The sequence below is a fragment of the Drosophila hydei genome, unplaced genomic scaffold (genome assembly GCF_003285905.1).
Source record: "Drosophila hydei strain 15085-1641.00,03,60 unplaced genomic scaffold, DhydRS2 tig00008114-arrow-pilon, whole genome shotgun sequence".
NCBI lineage: Eukaryota > Metazoa > Arthropoda > Insecta > Diptera > Drosophilidae > Drosophila > Drosophila hydei.
Window position 1 is genome coordinate 11,046,163 of NW_022045827.1, and position 15,091 is coordinate 11,061,253.

The 15,091-nt window shown below is 39.5% G+C and overlaps 6 protein-coding genes across 7 annotated transcripts; 2 read left to right on the forward strand and 4 right to left on the reverse strand.

Annotated features, from left to right (window-relative positions):
* Positions 1-86: 86 nt before the first annotated feature.
* LOC111603757 (polycomb protein esc) lies at positions 87-1,852 on the reverse strand. Its single transcript, XM_023321487.2, has 4 exons — positions 1,827-1,852; positions 1,316-1,644; positions 1,066-1,261; positions 87-1,011 (listed from the first exon to the last, which is right to left on the reverse strand). Exons 2-4 carry the CDS (start codon positions 1,591-1,593, stop codon positions 115-117), a joined length of 1,371 nt encoding a protein of 456 aa, XP_023177255.2. The 5' UTR covers positions 1,594-1,644; positions 1,827-1,852; the 3' UTR covers positions 87-114.
* Positions 1,853-1,958: 106 nt separating this feature from the next.
* Positions 1,959-2,944, reverse strand: LOC111603765 (augmin complex subunit dgt2). Of its 2 annotated transcripts, none has more exons than XM_023321498.2 (2): positions 2,563-2,944; positions 1,959-2,496 (listed from the first exon to the last, which is right to left on the reverse strand). In XM_023321498.2, exons 1-2 carry the CDS (start codon positions 2,786-2,788, stop codon positions 2,015-2,017), a joined length of 708 nt encoding a protein of 235 aa, XP_023177266.2. In that variant the 5' UTR covers positions 2,789-2,944; the 3' UTR covers positions 1,959-2,014. The 2 variants fall into 2 exon arrangements, with proteins under 2 accessions (XP_023177266.2, XP_023177267.2); XM_023321499.2 differs by having other exon boundaries at positions 1,959-2,488; positions 2,563-2,660.
* A 93-nt stretch (positions 2,945-3,037) lies between these two features.
* Positions 3,038-3,960, forward strand: LOC111603766 (mitochondrial cardiolipin hydrolase). Its single transcript, XM_023321500.2, has 2 exons — positions 3,038-3,168; positions 3,222-3,960. Coding segments are annotated over exons 1-2 (681 nt in total). The 5' UTR covers positions 3,038-3,167; the 3' UTR covers positions 3,902-3,960.
* A 5-nt stretch (positions 3,961-3,965) lies between these two features.
* On the reverse strand, positions 3,966-4,350 carry LOC111603767. Its single transcript, XM_023321501.2, has 2 exons — positions 4,303-4,350; positions 3,966-4,241 (listed from the first exon to the last, which is right to left on the reverse strand). Exons 1-2 carry the CDS (start codon positions 4,306-4,308, stop codon positions 3,999-4,001), a joined length of 249 nt encoding a protein of 82 aa, XP_023177269.1. The 5' UTR covers positions 4,309-4,350; the 3' UTR covers positions 3,966-3,998.
* A 37-nt stretch (positions 4,351-4,387) lies between these two features.
* Positions 4,388-5,573, forward strand: LOC111603764 (transcriptional adapter 1). The gene is made up of 2 exons (XM_023321497.2): positions 4,388-5,350; positions 5,414-5,573. The coding sequence occupies exons 1-2, from the start codon at positions 4,515-4,517 to the stop codon at positions 5,538-5,540; spliced, it is 963 nt and encodes a 320-aa protein (XP_023177265.1). The 5' UTR covers positions 4,388-4,514; the 3' UTR covers positions 5,541-5,573.
* A 19-nt stretch (positions 5,574-5,592) lies between these two features.
* On the reverse strand, positions 5,593-6,938 carry LOC111603763 (nuclear pore complex protein Nup98-Nup96-like). The gene is made up of 2 exons (XM_023321495.2): positions 6,746-6,938; positions 5,593-6,691 (listed from the first exon to the last, which is right to left on the reverse strand). Exons 1-2 carry the CDS (start codon positions 6,820-6,822, stop codon positions 5,596-5,598), a joined length of 1,173 nt encoding a protein of 390 aa, XP_023177263.2. The 5' UTR covers positions 6,823-6,938; the 3' UTR covers positions 5,593-5,595.
* Between the last annotated feature and the right edge of the window lie 8,153 nt (positions 6,939-15,091).

The following is a 15,091-nucleotide window of genomic DNA, read 5'->3' on the forward strand; positions in this document are numbered from 1 at the left end:
TATTTTAAATAAATGCATATATATTATGTACATATAAATACATGTACATAAATGTGTATATGTATAACTAAATATTGTAATGTGTATAATTACAAATTATATAGGATTTATAACTTAATTCACACGATCCCAGCGCCAAACTGTGCTGTCATCGCATACACAAATTAAAATGGAGCCATCCTTAGAGAATGAAGTTTGTCGAATGGTTGATGTGCACTTGGGATGCACAAGTTGACTGCATTTAGTCAAATTCGGATCATTGGAGTCCAGCTCCCACACAAAAGTTGTTCCCAGCTGATTGCCAAGTGCGAGCACTTTTTGCCATGCATTAAAAGCGAAGCGCACAAACCAAATCTCGCACATTTTATAATCGAAATGATGGAGAACTGTTGTCGAATCCTGAGGCTTAATCTCGTGACGCTGCGAAAACAACTTGCCCGGTTTCCAGCATACAATCGAGTTCTCACACGACTTGGAAAATATAAAGTCACCAAACCACTGAACGCAGTCAACATAGTTGCGATGAATGTCGCGAGTGGAGAAGTCGGGAAAGTGCTCCTTTATGGTGGGAAAGGGTGCTGTGTTTTTGCTAGCATTAAAGTTCGAGCTTAGCTCGATGGCTTCCTTAATGTCGGGCTTATTGAGTCGCCACAGCTTCAACGAATGATCCATGCCGCTGGACATAATGCGATCGCCCCGCAAATCAAAATCAATTGACAACACTTCGTCTCGATGACCCTCGACGCCGCCAAATACAGCGACACAAACATCCGTTTGAATATTCCACAAACGCAACGAGTGATCCTTGCTGCCCGAGAGCAAAAGCTGCGGCGAAATTGGATGAAATTTCAGTTCATTTATCGCATGTCCATGGCCAATGTAATTCTTCGAGCATTGATGTTTGATGATGTTGAAAATGCGTATAACGCCACGATAACCAGCTGCAGCTAAAACCGGGTCACCAGTTGTGGCATCATAAGACCAAGCGCAAGTATAGAAACTTTCATCGGTCTGTAAAATTGTAACAAATTTAATACAAATTTTACACAATTCGAACGAACTTACATCCGGATCTGCATAAACCTGCAGCAAACGTATGCTGTCTGCATCGCCAGACTCAACTTCCACATTATTCTTAACACATTCATAGATAGAGACACGATCTTTGCCCACGGTTGCAAACACAGCTTGACTCCTATCCAGATGGGGATTGAACTGAACGCCAAAGATTTGATGATTGTGGTCCTCGCGAACATGATAACTGCAGAAAAATAGTGTATTGAGAAAAGTAAATCAAGTACTTTGTCGACAGCACCTATATCTGTAAAGAGGCTGCACCATTTTTGGCGCCTTCGCTCGCCGGCACAATCTTCTTAGTTTTCGTGTATTTGGGGATTTGCTTTTGCTGCGGGTTGTTGTTGTAGTCGAGCTAAAGACGCTGCCCGAGTCCAGGGAGTGTGTGTCCTCAATATCGACAGTGGGTATGACAATTGGAGACGTGTTGGTTATTTGAGGTGATGATTCGTATGTTATGGCATCTCCACCATCTACTAAGTGTTCCTCTTTACTTTCGTTAGAACTATTTTCCGTCATTGCGCGACTCGCCGAATTGTTTACTTTTTTGCACTGACGCAGAGTTGCCACCTTGTTTGAAGAAAATTAGCAAACCAGTTCAAATAAAATACTGCATTGCAGTTTCGGCCAATTGGCACTTAGCAGATCATCAATATATTTGTGTTGTTTTCAAGGTAAACTTTATACCCAACTCCGGAGAGATTTGTTGCTTGTTTACCAACTATATTCATTTATTTATTACTCCACCTGACCTGGAACAATTCGACCTCATGACGCCAATCACGGGCATCATATTTTCATATTCATATTTTCTGTGCACTATTCTAGAGCTGCCACCTTGTCAAGAACGCCAAACTTGCCAATTTAAATATACTGCATTATTAAACTAATGTATACTTTATTAAATTTCCTTTTGTGCTTAATATATATAATATAATAGCTAACGACGTTCAGTCTGATTTGCCCTCAGCAGTTCGTCAATATACTTGTCCACTTCTTCGTGTGCTTTTAAACTGTGATCTGTGCGCGAGAATATCTCGTTTATGAGGTACATACGCAGCAAGTCCGCCTTTGTCTGTAGTAGTTGCGCCTGCGCTTGCTGTAATTTTAGCTCGTGTCCCAGGAGTGGACCCATCTTCAATTCTGCAGCCTCCATCATAAGCACACACTTTTGATGGTGCATGTGCACCAATTTCTCCAAGCAATCACGTTGTTCCTTTTGCATTCTTATTATTTCCTTTTGTCCTTGAGTTAACTGCGCTTCTTCTTCCTTTGCCAGTGCACCCGGCAATTCAGTCCGTATTTTATCGCCCAATTGTGCTATTGGTGTTAGGATCGTACGTAAATTTTCCGCCAATTTGGTGCGCACTGCTTTACTATCAATATAACTGAGTGGAGGACATCTACTGCATTCCTGCAGGTCTATAAGTGCGTGTTTAAAATGCATAAAACATATTCTGCATATATATACGGGCAGTTCTTAGTTACCAAGCAAATGATCCTGATCATCACCCAGACGTATATAATCGGCTACCGAAACCAATTTGAGAGCTCGTTTAATTTCTGGGGTCTCCGCAGGTCCAAGATTTAAATTACGAATTTCATTCAATATTAACTTCAACTTTAAAACTTTTTTCAACTCCACGTCACGTTCCTCCAGCAACTCTTGTGTCCCAGTCCCCATCATCGTGTTGGATTTATCATCAATTTCCATTGTAAAAAGTTTTGCTCTTTCAAACGCGGCTGTGGCAATTGCTGTCAGTGTTGAAAACCCAATTTTCAACTCTGGCTTTTCTTGGCACTCATAGTATGAAAAAGTATCGATATCGATCGAAAGTACAATTAAAAATGACTAATAACGTCACAAGGTCTAATTTTTATAAATGTTAAACATGAAACAATTCTATACTAATAATAATAAACACTTATTATGTTTGCAGCTCTGATTTTAAAGTTTGTAAAAAGCAACGTCAGTTTTAAATTGCTCATGACTTTAAAAATATGTAATGGTTCACTAAGCAAACAACCTCTCACACCTCGTTCCACATACGAAATCCCTTTCATAGTTGAGCGCGTATAAAAGATAGTGGAAAAGTCAGTATAAGAAATCAAATAATCAGAACTCAATTAAAATATATTAATTGCAGTGTTCGTTTGGTTAAGAAACCACCCATTGTGGACTGCGGTCACAATAGGAGCCGGAACAATGATAACCTTTAAATATATTCGAGACAAGATCAGAAATTCAAATCAGGAGATTCTAGACATTATGATATTCAACGAACTGAGCGGGAAATGTGACAGCGGGCATCCGAAGAAGGAAGCACTTAACTGCCCTAACAAATACTGCAGCAAACGTCACATTCAACGGATCGTTCAGCAAATCGATCAGGCAGTCTACTCTATAGACATTGCCATCTACACATTTACCACCATTGAAATATTGGAAGCATTTTATCGAGCGTTGGACCGCGGTGTGACAATACGCGTCATTAGCGATCCCGAAATGCTTTCCTCAACGGGCTCCAAGGTCTTGAGTCTGAAAAGCTCCGGAGTTGAGATTCGCATGCCAGAGACGACGGCTTTGATGCACCACAAGTTTCTGGTGATTGATGGCGGTGCACGAGTGAAGAGCCTTTTACGAGTTAAGGACGGACGAAAAAAGCCAACTTGTGTTGTTGGTGCTGTGTTTTATGGCTCCGCCAACTGGACAGCTCAAGGTTTCAAGGGCAACTGGGAGAACTGTGTGCTAAGCTCCGATAAGCTGTTAACAAATAGGTTTCAAGCTGAATTTGACAGAATGTGGACATCATTCAAACGTTATTAATCTCAAAGCAAACCGCCTTGATATGTAAAGTGTAAAGTTTATTTACTTAATCTCATTATTCTTAGACTTAAAAACTTAAAAGTTCTCGAATGATGAACTACTTTGCCTGTTGTTTTAATTTTTCAACACGTCGCGTAAATGTCTCTTTTAGTGCGTTCAATCGTTCCAATTCCGAACGCATTTCTATATATTCCAAATAGGAAACTTCGGATTTAAGCAATATTTCATGCTTGAGTTTTAACACGCGGTTGACTTCTTTTTGCTTCTGTTGTGTTTTGTTTAGCTTCACTGTTAGCGCACTGTCTTTTGATTTTTTGTTCGCCTTTGATTTCTTAGATTTCTGCGAGTAATGTAAATAGTTTAATTCAAATTAAGTCTAATGTTTATAATTTTAAACTTACTTCCATTTTGCTGCGTCTTATTGTTGACGATGGGCAGTACGATGATCATCTGTGAACAGGGTAGTCTATTTAATTTGGAGGGCCACACTTTTTGTTTACTGAAATCATCGATAATTCCGACTTACCTAGTCGATAGGCACGTAAACAACATCGAAATATACAAAAACAATTGTATTTATTGAAAATTGTTAAAAAGTTTTGTGGCTTATTAAATGAATGCTCTTACGGATAAGGTACTTGTGACCAAGGAGGCACTGGCTCTGGCCCTTGGGGACAATTGGGAACGGTATAGGGCAAATATGAAAAATTGGTTTCGCAATCGATGGACGAAAGAGGAATTTGATTGCGAATGCAGAAAAATTATGTCGCCCGACAAACTCCATTTGCATAATCAATTCTTACTGGCGCTTCTCAATAAGATCGATGCCTTTGCAGCCCCCGAAACAATTGCTACACTACAGCCCACATGCACAACGAGCAGTCGAAGCGGCAGCGGCGCCGCTGGCAGCAGCAGCAGTCGAAAACGCAAACGCAGCTCTCGCACCTTTGCGGATCGCATTAATTTCGAACTATGCGATGTGTTGGAATTTGTTAAGGAGGACAATATGCAGTTGATTCGCCCGCCCACATTAGCAGGTGACCAGGGAATGCAGCAGCAGCAGCAACTGCCCACACAACGCTATTGCGCACAAGAATTATTTTTGCCCGACGCTGGTTTTATAATGGGACGCTTTTTAATTGGTGCCTGGGAAATTGGCTTGATCTCCGTGGAAGATAGTGTGGCCGATTATGTGGCCATGGCCGTGCAGGTGCTGCTCAAAGATTTGCTAGCAGCAATTATCAAGAAACGCAAACATTATAAAACTAGCGGCGAAGGCAACTTTTTCTATGATGTGGGCGCCCAACTACGCGATCCCTCGCTGCGCAACACAGTCACGCGCCAGAAGGTGGACGACACGCCACTGGAACACGACAAGGAGCTGAACACAGCCAACTTTATGCGACGACAAAACGATGATATTGTCTTTCTCTCAGCTTGTGAGCAAGTGTAAGTATTGAACGAGTCGCAAATCAATTGAAGAACTAACTTCATTTTCTTACGTCCAATTAGTTTACCCTGTGAACGCACTGTGATTACGTTGAAGGATTGCCAACGTGCTTTTAGGGACCGCAATCTAATTGGCTCTCATGCAGTTTACTCTATCAATATGGAACGTTTGAATATGATGATGCACTAAAGAGATTCTACTTTTACAGTATTTATTTAAGAAATTCGATAACAATGTTTTTTATTTAACAAAGCTCGCGTGGTGGTGGCTTAAAGGGCACCTGCCCAGGCGCAAATTGTTCCGCTTTAAAGGCTGCGATCTCTTCGGCTGTAAGATCTTCCATGCGACTATATATTATAGAAGTTGTATCAGGCTGCTGCTGCACTTGCTGCTGCTGTTGCAGCAGTTGTCCTTGTTGCGTGGCTGCTGCTTGCATTTGCTGCTGCTGTTGAAACCCGCCCGCCGGCTGAGTAAAAAATCCACTTGGGGTCTGAGCAGCTGCCTGTGCAAATATATTGCCTGTATTGGCTGTGGCACCCGCTGGATTGGCAAACATCCCGCCCAAAAAAGGCTGTTGCTGCTGTTGTTGTTGCTGTTGTGGCGGAAAGGCAACAGTTTGTCCAAACGGCGTTGCATGTGTTGGCTGTGCTTGTGCAAAGACGCTGTTGGTGCTAGGGAGAGCAGCTTGTGCCTGCCCAAAGGGATTCGGCTGTGGCTGCTGCTGTGGCTGACCAAATATGGAAGATTGCGCCTGTCCCAGTGGCTGTTGCTGTCCAAAGGGGCTGACCTGTTGTTGCTGCTGTTGTCCTGCAAACGTTTGCGTCTGCGGCTGCTGTTGCGCAAATACATTTGTATTTGATGCAGCTGCAAAAATGTTGGTGCCCGCATTACTAGCGCCACCAAATATAGAGTTACCAGCTGACGAGAAGTTTGTGGTCGCAGCAGAACCAGCTCCAAAAATATTCGTACTGCCAGAACTCAAGGCGGGTTTGCTAAAAATCGAGCTGGATTGCGCAGCGAACGGATTGTTGTTATTGGCAGCTGGCTGGCTGCCTTCTGGTGTTTCATATAGCTTGATCATTACATCGAGTATTTGCGGTGAGAATTGGAGCATTAGCTTCATTTTATTTGTCGTCTCATGCACCTCCTTGGTGAACTGCTGATGGAACTGTTCGAAACAGTTTTGGCGCTGACTTTCATAGGCTTGAAATCTAACTTCTTCGAACGACTGGTCTTCTATGAAGTTTGGTATATTAGGTTTGTCCTTGTACGGGCCATACACAGAGAAGGGCCACATTTTGCCATTGATGCACGATTCAATGTCAGTTTTCAGATACTGTCTAAAATTACATTTATGATGAAATTCAATCTTAAGAATTTACTTATGTACTTACTTAACATCAAAATGTTCATTGTGGCATTTTGTACCGAAACGACAAGAGCCTTGTTGGAAAAAGCGGCATACACCCATTGCAGTCGATTATTTAAAATATAAACATGAAATGGTAAGATCTTTTTAATTTTTTGGCGCTGTTTCTTCATAAAAACCGTTCGAGGTTTGAGTAAACAGCTGATTGTGCTTACAACACAAGACTGCCAACTTGCCTGAAACATTTGGTTAGAGCTGATTAACAATTATCAAAAATTGACTTGCGACGCTAGTAAAAAAGATTTGTAATTTTTAGATGTTCTATATATTTCTAATAGTTAAAATGTGAACTTCCTTACGCATTGATTGTCCATAAACTATTTTCGATTCGATATAATCGAAAAATATTATAATCGATAGATTATGTTATGATCTCTTAGTCTACTATGCTCTCAAACTTGTTGCTGTTAACAGCTGTTAAATAACATTAATATTTAATTTGTTGTTGGAATTTGAGCGGGTTGGTCGTCGCGTCGGCTTGTCACGGATAAAATGTTGACGCTTGTAAATTATTGCAAAGATAAAACACACGCCTTAAGCGTTCGCTCCTTCAACTAGTTTCATATACACCAACTAACTTGGTTGAGTAAAACACTAAAACAAAAAAAGGCAACAAGTCTCTGTGATCGTTTTGCGTTTGCGTCTGCGTTTGTGTCTCTCGAAAAGGGCAGGCAGGAAAATTCAAGCCAATAAAAGATACATACTAAAAGCCGAAGTGCGCGAAAATTGTGTCTGCTAGTTTTTGCGTATGTGTATATAAGTGTGTGTGAGTGTGCGTGTATTTTGATGGCAAGAAACAACAAAACAAATAATACTTGAATGTTATTGCCTTCAAATTGTGCAACCATCTGCTGTTATTCAAACAATTAATTGCGGCTACGCTACGCTCTGTGCTTGCATCGGAATGCGGCAGCATCAGCGACGCGCATGCGTTTCCAAATATTTATCTTCGCAATTGTCACGATCGCAGAGCTGTGCAGCTTAACGCACCCAGTGCGAAGTCAACTCCTGTAACTTGCCGCTTCTTCTTGCCTGTGCCAAAAATCTTCACCCAGAACTGTGTAAATAGCAAAGAAAGAGAAGCGTAAAGCCGCTGTCAAGCAAGCATCATAAGACACACAAACATAAGTACATATGTAATACATACATATGTAGGTAAGTACACACTCCTCCCACCCACGGTCCGAACCCTGTTATTCTGTAACTCTAACAGCCCCATCTCTAGCTGCCCGCCCACTTGCCTGACGCTTTATAAGGCAAACAAAATTAACTCATAGGTCGGGATAAGAACGTTCCTTCTCTGTCTCTCCCCCTCTCCATGAAGCCGCACAAATTGCTCTATTCTGGCGCACTCTGACGCCTACTTGGCTGCACATTGGGCGCGCCCACAACTTTTGTTTTTCTCTCCGGTTTTCTTTGTTGCCCACTTGGCAAGCCTGTTAATAAATAAACAGTCAAAGATATTGAACAGATTTTCCGAAAGAAAAAAAACTAAATTAATTTTCAAGACAAACAGGCCACCAGCACAAAGAATAAGAGGAAGAATTTAACAGGCAGAAAAGGGTCAAACTTAAAACGACAATAACATCAATTTTGAGGCATTTATATGCGCCAATAAATTTCACAGTGAAACAAGAGACTACAACAACAACAACAGCAACAACAAACACTGCAACAAAAGAGCAGAAAAAGATGCACGGCAACGACTCAACAATAAGAGAGATCAAACAAAAAACTGCAGTCCCTGCCGACGCTGCTTTCGTTATTGTTGTTGTTGATGTTTTTATGTGCTGCAACAGGTAAAACTGATTGAGCAGCGGCCAACAACAAACAGTGCAGCATTTCGAAATGTAATGTGCAGCAAATCAATACGAAAATGCATGCAAGACAATCTGCAGTGAAAGAGAAAGAGAGCGAGAAAGAGAGATAGACAGATAGCGAGAGGAGCACCGTGCGGAGTATAGGCTCTAGCAACCTGTTGCGTCTGCTGCTGCTGCCGCCGCTGCTGTTAGAAATATGTTAAGTCAATTTTGTGTATCGATAAACTGTAACTAATGCTAAAACAGCATGCAGCTAACAACAACAACAACAACAACCACAACAGTTATGCAAAGTTCGTTGTACGAGCTTTTTGTCAATGAAATCGGCGGCTGCAAAAAAAAACTTTCTTTTCCTTGTGAGCTTATCACGCAGCATCGGTGAATGCGTACACCGACTGCTGCTGCTCCAGTCGCTGCTCTCTTTTCGTGCCGTTCTGTGTGTCTTTCTTTCTTTTTTGTATAATTGGGCGGCCTTTTAGTTTTACGCGGCAGCAGCATATCAGCTTCATGGTTCATTAAGGCAATATATAGGTTGTCTCTTGTACCACTCCCAGTGTTAGCGCTGCGTGGGAAGTTTGGAATGTAGTATCTGTGTTTCTGACACTGTGTGTGTGTGTAGGTATGCGAGTGTGTGTGTATGTAAGTTGTCATCTTTGGGACCATCTTTGATTTCTTTCCATTGAACGCTCAACTCGCCGCAACAAGTGTCCCACTTTATGGCCAGAGCAAAAGCAACTAGAACAAGTTATAGTTTAACTTTCCTCCTGTCCAGCCACCGACACCTCACATAGCCACAGCAGGCAGCACTCTCTTTCCTTTAGGCTTTTAGATATTTTTCTTACGCTGCTGTTGCCTCGCCTTCCCCCATTAACGTTGGCCACATTTTCCCACATGCCCGCGCACAGAAGAACGAATGCTGCTGCCAACTCTTGCATTGGCGCGCCTTTAAAATGACAACGGCACATCAGGCAAGAGAGGAAACAGTCGGGAAAGCTGGCATTGGGCAACAAATGAGGGCTAGAATATGAAACGAGAACTAATTTTACTCAAATCTAATATCTAACAATGTATAAGACGAAGATTGAATTAAAGGAGCATAAAGCAACTCATGGCTGCCATGTTTGATATCTCTCAAGGATCTAACAAAGCATTTTGTCGTCCACATCTAAATAAAGTAGTTGCTTAAGATCCAAATCTTGGCCTTGGCTATATAAAACTGGTTGCCTCTCTGTAAAGATATCTTCTTTTATGTGCTAAAGATTTCTTTTACATTTTATATAAACTATTTGACAAGTAATGTTGTAAACGAAGTATTCTATGTGGTAGCAATTTACCAAGATGGCAAGCTATTCTATTATATATATCTATTGTATACATCTATTTTTGTAATGCAATAACAAGTTCAAGCTTCCTGTACTGCAGCGTCGGCATGCTTTAGTTACAGTTATATTGCACAGCCACGCCACATTTGATCTAACATCAACTAGCTACCAACTGTGCCCGCCTCCTAAGCATCAAGCCCCAAAGCTTTTGGTCAGCAGCGGATGCAGCGCTGCTAATGCCATTGTCTGTTCTCTGTGCGCTGTGTGCTCTGCGCAGAGAATGTTGCAATCCAAAGCAATGCAATGCACTGCAATGCAATGTTCATCATTTCTGTTGCAGTTGCTGTCAACGTTATTGCTGCTGCAGCTGCGATAAACATTGTAGAAATTTACATAAAATGTTACTGCACACAAAACAACGACTGCGAAATTTCTTTGGCTTAGTTGCTTGGCCAAAACTAATATCGCATGCACAAATTAACATTAACACTTTGCTTGCCGTTAAAAAACAAGTTTGGTGCTGAGCTAAAATACTTAAGCAAAAAAATAGTGCCACAAAAGTTGTGTTAGAAGACAAGAAAGCAGAATCGGGAATATTGTCAACATAGACGACTATGAAATGCCCTATAATGCGAAGAGCTAACTAAGAGTCAATAGACAAATTAAGCGTCTGAAAAATACCAATTACAACTCCAAACTAATGCGTTTCTAATGCTGATCATATCAAAGGTATTATAAACTTACTAGCAATAACAATTCGAAATGTTAAAGCTGCGAAACTATTTTCAGAATAATTCTTTATAATTGGAATACATTCTATTAACAAATCTCATGATAGTCGATTTTTACAGGGTATTCAGGGATCGAAATGACAGCATCAAAGCAGTGCATTTAGAAATTAGAAAGTACGTGGAACGTTGCTGTGTTAGTATAACTCGATTTGTGACTGTCATAAATGGCGGAAATTGTGGGTCTCAACATAGTCGCCACAGCCTCGGCTGAGTGGTTTCAGACTTTCTTGCTTACTTTCCACCGCCGCTACGACTGCCACTGCCACTGCCACTGCTTTCAGCTGCAGATTGCCTCAGTCTCTCTTGGCTATAATTTGTGCCATCAGCATTTTGTTGTCGTTAGTTAGCTTGCAGCAATGAAGCGTGCGTCGGAACAATTCTGCATCTGTGGCAGCTATTAGGCTGCCCTTTTTGACAACGTACGGCCCTTTAAGTAAGCGTTATGTGAGGAGGCCAAGACGCTGCACACTAATTTCGCTTGCCTCCCATTTTTTCATTTTTTATGACTTATTCAATTTGCAGCGATAACGAAAACCGGCTACAGCTCTGTGGCAATACCAGGGCAACAATCTACGTTCATTAATACCCTTAGTGTGACTTGGATTTAAAATCAAGCAGCAACAGCATCCGACAAGACTTCAGCCAAGCTTCGAGCGTGGCACAGCTGTTGAAAGACGATTCACAATTCCCTCTTTCATCTTGAATCAACCATGGTTCAGTGGTTTCATATAAATTGTTGCGTGCGTATTAAATTACCTTTTGCTCGGATTTTGTACACTTCATTTTGTTGCCAGCTGAACAGTATATTACTTATTTTATAAAGTTGACTTACCATAAAGCTGAATCGAGCAGGTTAACTAGATCCTCCGGTTTGAGTTTGAAATGGTAATGAATGGTATGAAGAAGCTTTCATAGAGAAGTCCTACAGTAGCTGAGTATTCCCAAAGTATTAAAATTTAATATCTCTAAATTATAATACAAAAATATTCTGTAGATCTAGATAAAGATTACGAAATTAGTATTAAAGTCTGTAAAATAGTTTACATAAAATTAAATGCTTATATGTTGGCATCTATAAAACTCTTTAAACGTCCTTTAATTGCCTTACAAATCATTCAAATCCGGAAGTTTCTGTCGCTCAAAGGCGACCGACCGCATTATGCTTCAATATGAATTGAACACGTCGCATAAGCGGCTTTTGTTTAGGAAAGGAAATAGAATTCCCGACAAACGCACACACGCGCACAATCTCTATAACCATTTTAATGATTTCCGCTTTAATGGCATTGTTACTGCGTCTTAATATTGGCCGGGTGTAACCGATTGCACCATGCTCAGCTCAGAGTGTCATAACAGATACAAACAGTCGATGGAACAAATACCAAATGAAATTAAAGGCGATCTTTCTTCAGTATATATGAATCAATATTTATAATAATTGTTACTATTTACAGATACATATTTCACATAAAACCTATATACTCTCTTTAACTCGATGTACAGAAAGACGGGGAAAATTAATAGAAAATTAATTGGCCTGCATTGATATTGCCCATTGCCAGTGGCATTTATTGCGCATGCGTGGCCTGCTACGTCGCCTGTGTTTTATAGTTTGTTCACGCTCGCTATGAACTGTGAAAATCTGGTCGACAGTAAAGAAGAGCCTGAGCTAATGCTGACGTAATGTGTTTTTTATACCCTTGTCCCATTGAAAATTAAAAACGGAATAAAGTTGATCAACAAAATGTTTTCTAACCCCATAAATTAAATACACTTATCGCAATCAATCCAAGAAATGTTTTTTTTTACTCTACAAACTCTCTGAAGAGCACACATAAACATTACACTTTAATATTATATTAATCAAAAAATATTATTGCAAAAGAAGAATTTGATTGTATTTCAAATAATTCTCTCACGGAATCTTAAGAACTGATAAAGCAGGCAAAAATTCCTGTCTAGATTGAATATAATTTTCAATTATTTGCAATTGAATTTGCATTTCTTTCTCAATTTTCTGCTCAGTGATCAAGAGTCGCCAATCAATCATATTTGTTTCTAGTCCAGTTAGCATATATGTGATTTATATATGCATTCATAAGAACATATCTCTGAATGGGCTTGTGAGACACTCCCTTATTTCCAACATGTTGTGATCTAATAATGCGCAGTTTTCTATACTGTTGATCACTACCAAGACCAATCCCCCAATAACTGGTGCGCATTACAAATAGCACAAGTCGCCATTCCTAGCCGATGTTTATTGTGTTTGGCGTCATTTAATTTTACGACTGACAAAGTGAGGCCAAAGCCAATAACTTCTTGATTTCACGACGAACAGTCTAAAAAATTCAAATTCACAAAGTTAAAAAAACTAGCTGTAAATTCTGTATTCATGCAGAAAAAAAGTCAGAGAGAACGGCTATACTGTGCAACATGCCGAATATTATATACGCTAACTAACATATATCTACAGAGCAAAGTCAGTCAAGAGATCCAACATAAATCGCACTGCAAACATGCTTATGGAAGATCTTCGGAAATTTCAGTGAAAAGTCAGTAAATTGATGCAATGAAAATTTGTCAATCTATATGTATTCATAAGAACTATATATACTCCGATTTTATATTCTAATATTATTATATCATTGAATTATATATTGAAATGTCTATCTCTAACACATATGTTTAATATTATAATACCTGGACTGCAAAGGGCATCAAAGTAGTTTTAATGCTTTTGAAACTCTCGAATTTAAGCCCGAAAGAAAAAAAACTGTTGGCAAAACTCATTACCACGCCCTCAACTTAGGGAGAAACCAAAGACGCTGCCATTTAAATTATGTAAATATTTAAGTTTTAAATAAAAACAAAGTGAGCATACTGCAATCGGGCATTGCTGGCTGCACAATACACTATTCGCGGTGATAAATTTCATAAAACATTTGCTATCGATTGACGACTGACGGCTGTGACTATAAAATATTGAATTTAGCAATTTTATGGATGCTACCGAGTGTAAAAATTCAGTGTATTGTAGCCAATCCAGCAAATAACTAAATCGCAAATGTTATTTTCAAACTTATTGCATTAGCATCAACAGAGGCTCTCACGCTGCTCGTCTCTATGAGTGCAGCAATGTCAGAGATCATTACAGCTAAAGACTCTAGATGCTTATATGCTGTAGGCGCTCCTACATAGGCATACTTTTGGCTATTTTACATAACTGTTGTCAATAAATATACTTTTACAGCCTCCAAATTTAAAGCTTATCTGGCTGGTTATAAGCGACTAAGTGCCTTTTATAGTTTGTCGTTAATCATGCGTCGCTAACTAATTTTTTTACATTTTGCATAAAGTCAAACTACAATAAAAGGAACAGCGTTAAGACGCATAGCCTTGATAAACAAGACCCTCATGCCAATATATATTCAAACAAAAGTTTGTTTATATTTACTCATTAATATGTTTGGAAGCAAAGTATTTCCTAGAGAGTATTTTAAAATATAATTTCTTCTGCTCATGTTTCTCTAATTTTTTAATAATCATGCTCATATATTGGAAAGGGTTTGCTGTAAGTAAAATAAAAATATTTTAAGCCAATGATAGGTCAATTGTTTGGTCAGGCAATTCATTCACTTCTTGCCGTTGCCTACTTTCTACTATCAACTTTTGCTTTTGATAATTTGTATAAATGACTATATAGGAAAGAGCAACACCCTACGTAGCTGCCACACGCACACAAATACACAAACATATAGACATATGTCTGTATGTAGCACAAATAAACTGCCCAAAATTTGTTTTGGTAAGAATTAAACGGAATTCGAATTTGAAGCCCTAATGTGGGCAGCACTTGGAACAACTTTTTATGGCGTGATATTTGGCATTATGAGAACTATTGTAAGAGGATTAACAGCAAAGCTAAAATTGGATAAGCTTTTTATACTTGAATGAAAATACATATGTACTTAAATAAATAGCGAAAATAAACAGATAAAGAAAATATTCGAAATGGAGTTTCTAGCTTAGGTTTATTGGGTATGTAGCAGAGTCTCTGAATTTCGCATCATTGTTAGACTTTTATGCCCTTTAAATGGTCTGGCAGAGCTTTTAATTTAATTCACGGCTCCCAGATTTGGAAATTTTGAAATTTCTGTTGTGTTGTTGTGCCCACTGCGCTACACACGTGCCTTTTATGGTGACATTTATGGTTTAACATAAAGCGAGAGAACTTTTAATAAAAATTAAAAATGAAATACCCTGAAAACGTGGGTGGTCTTTTATGGCCACGTTTAAAATGCCTAATTAATTGGCTGCTCAAGTATTTGATTTAGGTTTGTTTCAAAAACTATCATTTTTCAATTGGTTTCATTCT